We start from the raw sequence: 14,958 nt of genomic DNA, 5'->3' as shown, positions 1-14,958 counted from the left end.
TTTTTTTTAAAAAAAAAAAATTTAATATTGCATGTATGTCATACTTTTGTGTGTGTAGTTTTCGTAGGTGCCCATTGAATTTTATAATTCTTTTTTAATTTTAGTTCCATCTTATCAACACTCTGTTACTACTGCTAACAAAGATTAAAACATGCTTTGTCTTATATATACCCCACCCACTGTCGCTGCATATTAGCTGCCACTGCCAGCCCCCCTTTTCAGAAATCGGCAAATCAGTTTATATTAGCCGATGCACCCTTTATGTGCCAACAAACTAATTAAAATTTATTTATTTTTTAATTAACTTTTAAGGTCAATAAAGTTTAATGTTTATGAGGTGAAGTAGGTAGATATTCCAAAGAGGTCGAATTGTTTCTCTTCTTTACCTTGCTACTGGTGTACCGAGTGAATGAGACAGAAACCAATATTTACACTATTTGTATAAACTTATTAAACCCTTGATAGTGTTTTTAGTGAATATGGTCAAATTAAAATTAAGGATATAAATGGTCCGGACATATCTGATCAGTCGTTTGATTTCTGAATCCATTTTAATCAAATATGGTAAGGAAATCCACATTGATTTTTTTTTTTTTTTTTTTAAAAAAAAACAAATTCAGATTTCATATTCTATATGCAGCGTCATAACTGAACCAATTCCAAGTCTCGTATCGAACTGAGATTCGATAAAGATTGTTTGTTCCATCTTATGTCAATTTTTTTTTGGACTTCGTTTTTCATTTTTTGAGTTTTGAGTCCAATTTCACAAAATCTGCTGAAGACGAATTCTGCAGAGGGCACCTACCCGAATCCAAACCATTTACCGCTCTACTTAACTTTAAAAAATTTTAATTTGACCCTTTTTAAAAAAAAAAAAAAAAAAAAAGTAGGAGTAAATAACGTGAATAAAGGCTTCAAAAACTGCACTGCTATCACTATCAGCAGGGATTTTACAAGTTCGATTACTTTAAACTGAATTTGGTAAATAAATTTGGATCTAATTATTATTCACATTCAGGTTCAGTACGAAGTTGCATAATTAGATGTGAATCGGTAGTCATATTTAATTGAGATTCGATAGAAGAATCTAAGTCAGTTATATTAAAAATCTTGGATCTTTTGCTACTGAGGCCAGAATGTAATTTTGAAAACACAAGTTCTGAATTTGAATGGGGTTATATAAAATCCAAATAGGAGCGGAGACAGAAGTTTCGGGTTAAAGGGCACTAGTAATAAACTTTAAATTGTTAAGCGGCATCAACATGTTAAATAAATGAGAAAAATTGCCCTACGATGTCAATTATTTGTAGTTTCGTGGTAAGTAATTACCTGCTCACACCTTCAAAAAATCCGAAGATAAAAGCTGAATCCAGACCCTTTACATCTCCAAGTATCGCTTCGGATATGGCCCGATCTCCGCCCATATCAAGCTATTTCTCATTTTGTATTTCAAAAATAATTGATAACTATTTTTAAAAATTACATAAAATTATATCATAACTGAACTCGTTGCAACAAAAACAAATTTTCAGTACATCCTTACTGATGATGATGATTGATTCAACGTATATATATATATATATATATATATATATATATATATATATATATATATATATATATATATAGGACCAAATTTAAAGTTTTTGAAGTTTATGTGCTATAAACATCACACTCTTACATCAAACGAACTGTCCTAATGGGGTCTTAATACTTTGAAGAAACACATAAAATACGTCTTCGATCTTATGGCTTATAAATTGTGCTTTTTTAAATGTACAAATATATATTGCTTGATTCAAATTAGGTACGAGAAGTAGTCTGTTTTTTTAGTTTCTAGGAATGTCAATGGATCGGAATTGAATGACCCTATACAATGTCTTATTTACTAGATGTTCAATGTTCGGTTCAGATTTAGACGCGAACGAAGAAAAGTTTATAACATATCCAAATCTGACTTTTAAAGTTATATTGAATCTAAAGCTGACTTTTAATTATGCAATTAAATGAGAACCACATTATGCAATGTTAAGGAACAACTTCCAAAATATATGGATTTCAGATATAAGGCTATTTAAATCCGAATACAAATTGAAATCCAGCCATATATTTAAAACCGAATCTGAATTCTAATCCTATTGGATGATTTTTTAAATCGAAAATCAATTTTATTTCTTAATTGGAGGTTAATTTTTTTTTCATATCTGATTTTTTAAAAGTAGTTCTACCAAGTATCTTATTCATATACAATGTATGAACATCCCTAATTTTTATCACTCGAGACTTATACACTTACCTTCTAGCTTTCTTTTTTTTAATCAGTCTTTTCCGCACACTTATTCACATGCATTTCTTTTTTTCTTTTTTCTTTTTTTTTTTTTTATTTTTTGTTGTGACTCAAATCTGCAGGGCGATCGGCTTCCCACATTTATTAAAAAAGAATGAAAGAATTACAGCTTATTGTTTATTTATTAGGTACCTTACAAAATTATGTAAATATATGTAAAAGAATTTCTTAATATTTATTTTGGGGAAACTGTCTTCAACTTAAAACTCCAAGTTCATACCTATATAGCTCTAAGATTCTGACTTGCTTAGGAACAAAGACAGATATATACAAAATAACTTGTTAAGAAGTTTTTGTACTTTTGTTTAAATATTTTTCACTCCTCTGCACTACTTTGTAACCTTGGGGGTCCGAGGTCTTGCTTATAAATTAGAACTACGGATGTATTATATAACGTAGAGCTGATGATTGTACACTGACAATGCAATGTTCTCTTTGCCAACATCATTCTCTTATCTTTAAACCATTTAAAAAAAAAAAAAGTAATTAAAGAATTGTGCAGCGACAATGAAAGGAGAAAAAAATACAAATAACTAGTCAATTTTAGATATGTTTACAATAAATTCCTGACGAATGAAAAATAAGAAGAAGAAGCATCACATCTAAGTTGTTTCATGATATTTTAAAAATAAACAAGTAATTTTAGGCATAGAATAAGCCAAAAAATAAAATTTCCCTAACCTTAATTATAAGCAGAAAAGAGAAGTAACAAATTTTCTGATTTACTTATGGGTTCAAGCTTAAAACAAAGAGAAATGAAAGAATCCAGCACTCTTTTCACTCCTTAGCCCTTTCTCTCTCTAAAAGACTATGTGGGTTTCTATCTCTATTTTTATTAAATTTTTCTTTCGAAATTCCTAACCAGGCGTCCGGTATTTTTTTTTTTTTTTAATTAATTTCGATGTCGAGGTTTAGACAACCAGTGGCAGATCCTAATCGGCGTGATACCTTGCGAAAATCAGTAGGCAATCGACGCAACGCGTGTTGTCGTGGGACTTGTTTTCAACTTAGACGACCGAAGAAAGTCTTCAGATAACGTTTGACAAAGGAGGCACAAAATTTATTCCACGCGCACGTCTTGGAAAGTATAAAAGGTTGGTTGGCCGACTTTTTGTCATGAGATTGATAGGCCACACATGTTACGACATATGATTTTTGGTAACTAACTAGTAAATTTATTGAATTTGGTATATGATGATTAAAAAAAAAAGATGCAAATTTTCTGTTTATTTTATGCGAGGAAAAAGTTGACAAATTAAAACCAATTAGCTATAATCCAATCATTCGAAAATATGGAGGAATTTTTTCTTGAGGCCGAATTTTCTTTTCTTTCTCAGAAAGCCGGAAAAAGAAAGACAAGGAACCATTAGAAATCATCCAAAGCAAAAGAAACAGCAGCTCTCAATCTAATACTTCTTACTGCCAATATTATTTTCAACGTAACAAGGCAGTTTAGAAATGTAAATGAATAGCGGCGCGGGTATCTGATTCATACATGGAAATTCGAACACAGTTAGTCCTCCAATGGTGGAGAAATTGGACTTGTTTACGAGTCGGTTTGAATTTGGTATCTATCTAATTTCATAACCCAACTCAAATCCGAATGAAATATGATAAATAACTGCATAAACACATATAATTGTCAAACCTTATGCTGGTTGAATCAGAGCTCAGTTTTAAGAACGCTTTCTAGTTTGAATCCAAAGGTTCAAGGCTGGAGTTTCCACCCATTGAAAAGGTGCACAAACTTTACTTTTGCAAGTTATGCCGAGGAGTTCGGTACACCTGATTAAGCCGACAGTTAGTAAGCGGCCAGTCGCCGCCGGTTCAAATTTTATAGGTGTCTGGCCCTTGCCGAAGCAGGCTGAACCCTAGGGCGGCTGAATATATATCCTTAGGGTTTTACTGACATGGATGAGCGGACTTTCAGTCTCTCCCTGAGGTGTTAGTTTCATTCCTCAGTGAAATGAAAGAGGAAAAGAAGGAAACGAAAAACTTTACTTGCAGGTCAATGGAAGCTCTGTTAGGGCTTCGCTCGCATTTACAGCCCCTAAAGACATCTAGGAAAGAGGTCAACTATCTATGTATCAGAAAAGATGCGACAGCAGTGAAATAATTTCTTCCACATAATGAATTCACAAAGCTACCATTGAATATCAGCTTCCGCTTTGACAGGTGCAGGGACGCAATTAAGAGCTACTGCTAAAAGTCTTTCTTTTCTCATCGCCATTGACCACAGTTCCCTGCTCTTTCTACCATGAGAGGGGCGTTTGATGCAAGCAACTGAACGCCATTGCCGCGGTTCAGAGGGCGCAACGCTTCTCCACCTTCCGCTTGTCAGTGCACCAACGTGGCAGAACGGCAACAAAAACCATTTCATGTGTTCTTCAGTGCATTTAGCAGTAGCCCTCTCAGGGTTTCCTTCATTTATATATTTATTTCATCGTTGAGTATGGTGACAAGGCAGTTCTGTTGCCGCAATAGGTCTGCATGGAAAAGCTAGAGCTCTTAGATCTAACTGATATTCTGACACCATAGGGTGAGTGACATCTGACCACATATATTCTGCAGCCCCATATTGGACAGCAGACCTTTTGCTGCATCTGAGTGAGGTCGTACATTGTGGCAGGTGGAGTTGCAGGTCTCTTTTTAACTTCTCGTTGTCCCAGTCAGGGCATAAATCTGGTTGGCTACCATGCTTGGCAAGGTTCTGATCAATGAGAGAGACAGAAAAAGTGCAGGAAGACTTGACCGGCCAATGCAGATACAGGAGGAGAAGTAGAACATAGGGGTCTAGGTGGGCCTGCCTGAATAAACCCAGGAAATAAATAACATAGGTGTCTAGGAGATCTTGGTCTGGCCAGATAATGGCCCGTCTGTCTTTGTCAGCTAGACTTTATTTTTTTACACTCAACTGACATGTACAACAGTAAGAGGTTGACTTGAGTTAGGGACTCAGGCCAAGCTGGGCCAAAAGAAGGCTTTGTCAGGCTCAATGGATCACATCAATTAGCAGGACCAGGTCAGACGCAACATCAGAAATAGTAGGTAACTTTGGCACAACAAAGTTTCAGCAGGTAATTGGAAGAAAAAAGATGCTTCTCTCTTCCTGTTCTTCCTGAAACTTTGTGATCTACTGCTGTTTACATTATCAAACCTATTTGTTCACAAACAAGATCAACTTGATTCATTAATCCATTTTGCTAAGACTAAATGTTTGTCTTGGTAGTTCCAGTCCATGGCTATCTGTTTGGAGAAAAGGAGCAAAGTTTTCCTATAGTAACCAAACTATGCTTGTGTTCTTCCTTACAAATGAGAAGTTCGAGGGACCCCAACACTGTGCTATTGAAATAAAAGATGCAAATTAAGATCATTACATGACTTCCAACTTTAGAGCTTTTCAACGATTTATGCGCGCCAATGCTAGATGCAGAAGCAAAGGAAAGAGAGTGGTGGTTGGTTTGTTGTGTGTGTGTGTGTGTGGTGGGGGGGGGAGGGGGGAGGAGGAGGAGGGAGAAGGCGTTATAACCTAGCTTTCAACTTGGAATGCAAGAAAACAGTCTAAGGTCCTATAGTGCATACATATGCACTTCTTTGACAAATGAACCGGCCAGAAAATATGTAACACAATGAACAGAAGAAGTCATCCTTCTCAAGAAAAACTTTTCTTCCGATGGAGTCCTTGTGCTTATAGCCTTATACACCTGAATCGTCACAGTTTTTTTATAAAAGATTATAAGCTTGACTCTGCGTATGATTGTTCACATCAAAACTATTCATGCATATGAGGAAAAACTTGAATGACCGCACCAGATTCAGGGGCTTCATATATAAGCTGAGTTCAGAGGAATGACTAGAAAAAAAAAAAGAAAAAAGTTCTTGACATCCAATTGCATTGCAGATACAAAAAGGAGAGGCAAACCTGCTATTATGGTGAACTAAATTGACAATGCTGAATCTTTGTAGAAAGTTTGGAATGATTATACAAGACGAAATGCATCACGGCCAGGTATAAGGAGGCGTGTGTGTCTGTGGTTTTATATCTTTAGTGCCATAAAATGCAATGACTAAATCACGTGTGCCCGCAAAAGAAATGCTCCTAGAGACATGAAAAAGCAAGACATATTCCAAGAACTTGTGAAAACCAATTTTAACAAGGATGGGTAGCCGACAGATGTACTCCACTCTTCTTGCTGGTATAATCCTATTAAAACACAGGTTTCTGATCTGTGTTCAAATGCAATTTCCAGTATGAGCTTTATTCCAACAGCTCCAACAGATGCATGAATTCTATGCAGCCAAAACTAAACTGCCATAATAGAGCAGTTGAATATGAAGGAACCCATGAAGTTCCCTGTCCTGCCTAGAAACTCCCATTGACAATCTCCTGCATTTGGATTGGGCTGACAAGTGAAAACTGCTATACCTTGGCCTTGATTATCTTCAGCAATCGATGCTGCACCAAGGATGAGCAGCCTATCACCTAATGATTTGAATGCAACTCCCCAACCCTTATTGTGATTTGCTCTGACAGGGACCATGCCGAGATCCTTCCATGAATTGCTTTTCTTCAAGTAAAGTTTGAGCCGGTCAGAAGTGGGTTCAAGTGCATATAGCTCATCCTTGACTACTGCAAGAAGTGGGGGAGACTGAGAAATAGAATTAGACATGGCCTTGAACATGTCCGGAACCAAATGCCATGTTTTCTTGTCTCTGTCATAGAATTCCCCGCAGTTGAGACTGCCTTCCTCATTCATGCCACCAATAACATAAAACCTATTGTCCATGAAACACCCTGAACAACGTTGTCTTCTCTTTCTCATGCTCGGAAGAGGATCCCAACGTTTAGTTACAGGATCATACTGTTCAGCAGAATTCAAGATTGATTTACCACCAATCCGGCCAGCTCTACTTGCAATTCCACCAGCAACAAAGGCAACATCTCCACAATTTGCAGATGCAAATAAGCATCGTGGAGTAATCATTGCTGGACCTTTGTGCCAGCTGTTTGTGAGAAACTCGTATCTCCAGATGGACATGCCTTCACTCTCAATGCCTGAAACAAGAAGACTGTAACCAACACATAGTGTTTCCTTGTCTCCAAAGAAGAAGGTCAGTTCACAAGGCAAATCAGGCAGCTTCCTCCAACACTGGGAACCTGGGGAATGTTCCCACCACTGGTGCTCCCCACTAGCTAAGACTATGACTGACGATTCGGTGAGCCCATACTTTCTTCTTATCTTGGACAGTTCCCCACTTTTCACTAGAGCTAAATACCGCTTGTTTATACAGCAGAGTTTGGGATGCTCAGATCTGGGAACCCTAGCAAGGATTAGACGTGCAACTTCATCATCAAGCAAAGGAATGTAGGAGTAATCTGCATCCTGAGGTTCACCATCATTCCTCTGCTCCATGTTAGAATCGATTAAGCACTTGTCTAGCGCTTCATCAGAACCTACTCTATTGCCAACGATACGTCTCTGTTTGGTTTTCGAAGAATATGAACAAACGAGGCCGTGGGATTCGTTCTCAGACTCCATGTCAACGGACCTCTGACAACCATTGCTCCTCAGGTTGCATCTCTCTTTATGAAGAAAAAATTTAGAATCCATTGTAGGTTCCCCCTTGCGTCCTTCCTCTGCTTTCCCTGTCGTCACCTTGCCATGGTCGAAATTTGCAAAGACCATGTCACCAGATTTAAACTGAAATCACCATGTCACAGAGCCAAAAGAGAAACCAAGGATCAGAAAGGGCTGTAATGAAAGCAAAAGAAGAGAAGCAAAATGGATGGCCTTACGAAAACCCTCATTAAACAGTCAGTCTACATAGAATACAGAATCAAAATTTTGTGGGCGGAAACATCCCGACCTGTAGCATGCGACCAACAAAATCCAACTGCTATATGCATCGTAATGCAAACTGAAAAAAAAAAGAAAACAAAACAAAACAAAAGGAAAGAGACTTCATTTCTCAGCTTCAAAAGAAAGGCAGGATCCAAAAGCATCGGAAGCCAAGAAAAAAGACAGGTATTGGTGCACAAAACAAGGAAGATTATGTTCATACACATGCACACCAAATATTTGACGAAATTCCTCCACCAACATAGAGCTCATGTCCCCCGATAAGAACGTGATCAAGAAAAGAATCAGAGTTCAAATAACTGATCCACCCAAAAAAGAACCGCAAAAGACAACAACTTTCTCATTGCCAATCAAATGCTCCCTCACACCAATACCCGCAACAAATACTTAGAAAAGGAACAATTTGTTTCAGTAAATCCACGAAGACCCACCATCCAAAATGATAAAAAAGGAGCAAAAAAACGAGGAAGTGTAACAATACCACTCAATTACAGAGTCCCTCCACCGAATATCGCCTTCAACATCCTTGAAAAGAAAAACCAAAACTCCCCACCATGCACCCCATCATATGTGTGTGTCAAGAGAGAAAACAGAGGGGGAGAGAGAGAGCACCACCAAACACAGAGACCAGTGTTTAAATAAAAAAAAGGAGGAAAAAAAGGGAGAACCAAATGTGGTTTCCTTTTCTGGCAGCGCATTATGCAAAATATAATATAATGGCATATGCAATTAAATATCAAGAAATTGCTCTGCTTGCTGCCATTAAAATAATGCCCAAGAAAGGGATGGTGTATAGGGGTGTGGACAAATGGAGAAATAAAAAATTTGCATTTCTGGGTAACTGCTAGCCTGGCTGGATTTTGTTATTTACAGAACCACAGGCCTCATGTAGTTTCGGTGATGTTTATCCTCCAAAATTTAATCCCCAACACTAAAAATTTACTCCTCCACAAGTTCAGTGTGCAGCCCTGGAGTCCATGGCTGAGCAGTGAGCATAGACCGAGTCAGGTGACGTACTGACCCAGCAAACTTATACAGAGAGAGAGAGAGAGAGAGAGAGAGAGAGAGAGAGAGAGAAAGGGGGTCTCTCACTGTCAAAGAATCTACACAATAATGACATAAGCGTGTGCCTCAAGTACGTCTGCTCATTTGCTGCGAGCCCTAAGTACACAACTCGCACAAACAACCCTGGCCACACCAAAGGTCACAGAAGATGCTGCCCTTGAGCAGCTTCCCTGTCCATGAGTTAATGGCCGGTCTGTCTGTATAGAGAGAGAGAGACGCAACCGACTCCTGCCCACATTGGAATACGAGCTCGGTCCCCAATAGGCGCATTCATGGCCGTGGTGAAAGGGTCAACCGCTCCACAGATTTCAATAGAATCGTTGAGCTTGGTGGCGCCTGCCGCCTGCCCCTGGTCGCCGGAAAATAGGGCCAAGCGTTGTGCGAAGAGAAATTCTATAAGACAAAGACGGTTTCTGGTAATTATTGGAAGTTAGAAACGGACTCATGGTTGTTTATCACCTGTCACTTGGAAGCGATACGACACGGGACGCGGAAATCGGAATAAAACAGTAGTATTTGGAAAAAAAAGTGAAAATAATAGCACAAAGGAATTAATTAGTTTCCTTAAACACAAAAACAAGCATTCACGTCGTGTATTTATATTAACAAACATAATGTGGCGGCTATTATTGTAAAAGCATCAACTCCTTGGAAGAAAAAGCAAAAAATTATAAAATTATTTATAAAGAAAAAAAAGTTATTTTCAAAAAGAAGTTTCTCGATCTAAATGACATGAGAGAAATGAGGTTTTTTCAGTTTTCTTATGTCGAGCAAAAGCGTCGAGCTAGGAATTCTTAGTAATTGATCCTCCAACAACAATTCATCCAAGCAGAGTTGTTAGAATTGGCGTAAATAGGCTATTTCGAACCGAATATGTGGCAGCATACTACCAGGTGTTAGTTTTTAAATATTTAAAAATAGAGATTTTCTTATTTTTATTAATTACTATAATTTTTCTATAAATAACCTTTCATATTTTTGTGAATTCAGGCTGAGCCGATCAGTGATTCCATTTATAACAACACTGATTTTTGAAGAAATATAAATTCCCAAAAAAATCTCTATCCAAGTAAAAATGGAGGATTTCTTTTCCAGATGAAAAAATCTTGGCTGATCTTTTTCATTCTACTAAATCATCTTGAATTTCCAACCATGACATTTTTCCTGTCATAAAGGATAGAGGCACCCTAATTTTGGGTCAATAGGATCTCTTGGATTTTATTAAGATGATTCATGACATCTTGAGTTTCTTAATACATAGGTAAGAACTACCTTGTAGAATGCTTAGCAAATTTGTGTTGAGATTTCTGGCGATTTGCGAGAGGTGAAGCCACCTTCCACCTTGAGGAACTAAGGTAACTTTGGAATGTGGGTGGTTCTACGGCACACTTTTTCAACTCATGTGTCGCGCATGCCATTGTTTGATGTCTACAAGAATAGCACTCGTCGGAATCAAACTGAAAACACATCAATACAATACTCAGTCGGACCAGATATGCTACGCCCCTCTGAGCAAAATGAAATGCTTTTGAGATTATGTATTAGAATAAAAGCACTATGTTTTTTGATGCACGAGTAAGAATGTCAATTCATCTAAGGCTGGGCATCGAGCCGGGCCGGCCCGATAAAATTATAAAAACCGAAGCCTGGTATTGGAAACGAGCCAGCCCGAGGCCCGGCCCATTTAGAAACAGGTCGGGCCGGGCCCATGCAATATCGGGCCTCGGGCTTTGATTTATGCCCGAGGCTCGGTCCGGCCCGATTATTAACGGGGCGGGCTGGACTGGGCTTTTGGGCGGGTCGGGCCCGGGCCCGAGTCCGGCCGGACTTTCTTTTTCTTCATTTTTTCCTCCTTTTCAAGTTTCTGAAAACCCTAACCCTTCCCAACCCTAACCCCAATATCGAAAAGAGTTAATATGGAACTTGGCAATGGAAGCCAGCCGCCGCCATCCACTTCCCACCACCAACCTCTGCCGGCTACAGCGGACTCCCCACAGCCTTCTTTCTATGTTGCCTTCGCCCAACACCTCCTCCTCCGATAAGCCCAATGCCTCCTCCTCCTCTGCCTTCGCCTAATGCCTCCTCCTCCGGCGAGCCCCTTCCTCGCCGGCGCTGCTGCTCTTCGCCCGCCCTCCCTGAGTCCCTGCAAGCTTGTAACCTCAAACACCTATTTCGGTCTTCAGCAAAACAACGAAAAGAAGAGGAAGAAAACCCTAACTCCATTTATTTTGGAAAAAAAAATAAATTTGTTGTCGGTCTTTTCGGGCCCCCGATAATCACAGTCAGATGCCTGAGCCCGGCCCGTTAATTATCGGGCCGGGCTGAGCCCGGAAAAAAAAGCCCGAAACTCAAAATTTCAAGGCCTAAGCCCGGGCCCGAGTCGGGGCGAGTACCGGGTACCCGCGGTGGCATGCTTAAATCAAATCTTGTATTGCTAAAGCTCAAAACAACAAAGATGATCTAGATGAGATATGGCAAAAGATTGCTTTAGACACCTTTTATCTGCCAAATTACTCAAGCGATAGATTGGTGAAGGAGAAGCAGAAGGAACTCCTCTGAGAATCAATAAAAAGCTAATGCAGCAATTCACAGGCAACTTGCAGCTGGTTGGGGGTACTCCTCATGAATCCAATATATCTATAAGGGGGGGGGCATTAAATGCACCCGAATTATGGAATTTGAAATGGAAATTGCATTGTCAAACAAATCATTTTGACTTTGAAATTTTTTACCTCTGTAATTATGATCCTACTAAGTGGTGAAATTATGATTCTGATATTTTTTTTTTGTCCCTCTTTGGGGTACATGGCATGTAGGTTTGGTTCATGAATTCTAGTTCCCTTTTCATCAATTAATTGATTTTTCAATTCTAGAATCAAAATTCCAGATTGTCAAGCGTGGCGTTTGATGATTTGACATTTGAATGAAAATTCCATAATCATAATTCATCATCAAACTGAAATACAATCAAAATTTCATGTTTGAGTTTCCTAATTGTAGAAAACAAATAGCTTGTTTGTTTAATAACTTTAATTTCTATAAAATTAAGTATTTTGATTATAAAATTCCACAATTCTATGTATATCAAACGCCTCCAAAGTGAAGAAAAAACCATGACATAAACTTGACGCCGCTTTGGATCAAAGACCAAAAAAAAAAAAAAAAAAAAAACTTGAAGTTTTCTCATGCAACTTTTATAATAAAATGATTTCATTTAACACATGTTCGCTATATTAAGCCAATAATTAGATTTGAAGATACACACGACTAAATAAGGAATCAAGTTATTTACAAATTTTTTTATGTTTAATGTCAATAATAAATCTATTTCGTGAACCGAAAAAAGTAAGTCCTTGGCGTCCCTTTCGTCCAAAAGATTTGGGCAACTGGCATTAGGTACATGAGCTGTCCACCATTTGAAATGAAAGAACAAGTGCCGCCTCCTCCTTTTTCAGGTCTCCGTCTGCCGTTCATCTCTCCCTCCCTTGTCAAACAAGGTCAATAATCATAACACTGGACAATAGTTTTGAATAATGTTATCCTCATCTATCTATTTGAATAATAATAATAATAATAATAATGATAAGGTGGATGATAGTTTTGAATATGTTGTCCTAATCTTCTTGGATTGGTCGATTCGGATCATAGTAATAATAAAAAGCCGATTAAATGAAGAGTGGTATATGTCTTTTTCCTAAAATTTTGTATGAAATTTATTATTTTAAATTAGTGATTTATATATTTATTTTTTACAGCGGTATTTTCAACACCAAATCACTAGCCTTCGTCAATTCAATTCTAAAGACAATTATTTGGTTTTCGGCATATATTGTTCGCTGCCTTTTGAAAAAGAAATGTATATATAACGGAGCCAAAGCTTCTCCGTTTCAAATTTTTAAAGAGTGTGCCCAGGTATAGGCCTCAAACTCAAAGTTGGGATTGTTAGTAGTGGACGAGCGAGAGGTCCAGTTTTTAAAGTGACAGAAAGCGAGCTGCGAGGATCGGAAAGTAATAATAGTCTACGATTTTATGTTGTTAGACGAGAACCCAAGTGCAGTTTCTCAGGGGTGGGTTTTAAAATTTTGGAATTGAGAACCTGAATTTAAAATCAAACACCCTAATCTGAAATCCGATTTTTTTTACAATACAAAAAAGGTAAAATAAGGGTCTTAGGCATAGAGCTTAGGGATCATTTGGTAATGGAATTAGAATTCATGAAACACTAGTGTTTCATTAACCTACCCTGTTTTTTGAGGCAGACTTATTGTTACTGATTCTGTTGTCAAACGAGGTCTAAATCTTTAGTTTGATAAACCATGAATTTTGCCGTGGATCTTCTACCACCTACGTCAGTTCCACAAAATCTGGCGCAATCAAATGCTTCTTTAGGAGTCGTTTGGTTGTAAGAATACTTGGTGAGTGTCTCATGAATCCAACTTCAAATGTTAGAGAAGATACACTAGTTTTAGTGTTCCACGAAATCTGCTCTAATATTTGAGGCTGATTCTCCGGACATTCACTGAGTGTCATTGCTGCCAAACGACCCCTTAGATTCACAAGATAGCAATTCACTGAGATTTAAGGTGTGTCTCTTTCACCACGCGGTCTAAAATCACTAGGATTTCAGCTTCACAGATTTAAGATCATACTCTATAGTTGGCTGACTTGTTGAATTGGCTCGGGAATCATTTGAGCCAGCTTGGATCGCTAGAAAGACTGGCCACGAGTGAAGGTTGGCCCGGCTCACCATGACTCCGCCCAACTCATCCTGACTCGCCTCATTCAGGCAATTTTAAAACTCAACCGACCGAGTCGACGAGTCAACTCACTGACTGACTTGGTGACCTGGTCATCTTTGATGAGAGTCATAGATTTTGCCAACTATGGGTCATAACCCTCCCTATCCCACCATAAATCCACAGTTGTTTACATGTAACTTGGATACAAGATCCACTTTACCTAAAGCACACCTTTTAATGATGATCCGATGCTATCAAACACACACTACCTGAGTCCCAAAAGTTGGAACTGTTTCATTAACAAGGCTGTAAAGTCTCTCAACCCAGGGTGATGTATGGCTAAAGGCCTGAAGACTGGCCTTCTTTTTGTATATATCTCCACTTATTCTTGAATAAAGGCAAAGGGCCTTTCCCCAGCAACCTTCCATTACAAAGTCTCGCAGCTTCTTGTAGTCACAAATCAGAAGAAGAAGAAGAAGAAACAAAGTGTGCTTGGAAAACCAAGTTTGCATTAAGTTCAACTTCATTATCTTTTAACACCGGTTACCTACCTCATTCAGTTTAAGTAGTTTCACCCCTGATTTTTGCCATTGAAACTTTTACAGCTATTATTAACTCAAGGGCCAATCGACTTTAGATTTGAGAGCTAATAATATACTCTACCTTCTTTTTCTTTTTCGTAGGCGCAGGTCTACTTGACTACATCAAGTCTTAACCTCAAGACCTTAAACTAATCCTCCTGAGTTGGCAACTTTATATTTTTCAATTAACAACTTCAAACATTATATCCGTTTGATTAATTAGCTGAACCGAAATATTGGCTGATACAAGGATGCCACATGTCATATTATATTTGTTTTATTATTTTTTAATGCTTAAACTTTTTTTGGTTGTAAATTGTATGGACCTTTTCATTTATTTTCCGATTCAATTTTTTATTTTTACC

At 38.1% G+C, this 14,958-nt stretch overlaps 1 protein-coding gene across 5 annotated transcripts; it reads right to left on the bottom strand.

Moving 5' to 3' along the window:
* Positions 1-6,257: 6,257 nt before the first annotated feature.
* On the bottom strand, positions 6,258-9,590 carry LOC116251440 (F-box/kelch-repeat protein At3g27150-like). 5 transcript variants are annotated; one of them, XM_050077178.1, is made up of 3 exons: positions 9,301-9,590; positions 8,216-8,266; positions 6,258-8,049 (listed from the first exon to the last, which is right to left on the bottom strand). In XM_050077178.1, the coding sequence occupies exons 2-3, from the start codon at positions 8,222-8,224 to the stop codon at positions 6,652-6,654; spliced, it is 1,407 nt and encodes a 468-aa protein (XP_049933135.1). In that variant the 5' UTR covers positions 8,225-8,266; positions 9,301-9,590; the 3' UTR covers positions 6,258-6,651. The 5 variants fall into 5 exon arrangements, with proteins under 5 accessions (XP_049933135.1, XP_031481578.1, XP_031481580.1 ...); XM_031625718.2 differs by lacking the exon at positions 9,301-9,590 and adding an exon at positions 8,690-9,278; XM_031625720.2 differs by lacking the exon at positions 9,301-9,590 and adding an exon at positions 8,411-8,682.
* Positions 9,591-14,958: the final 5,368 nt, after the last annotated feature.

Source organism: Nymphaea colorata, chromosome 3, assembly GCF_008831285.2.
Source record: "Nymphaea colorata isolate Beijing-Zhang1983 chromosome 3, ASM883128v2, whole genome shotgun sequence".
Classification (NCBI taxonomy): Eukaryota; Viridiplantae; Streptophyta; class Magnoliopsida; order Nymphaeales; family Nymphaeaceae; genus Nymphaea; species Nymphaea colorata.
The sequence above is the reverse complement of the archived record's forward strand: the minus strand, read 5'-3'. Positions and strand labels throughout refer to the sequence as shown.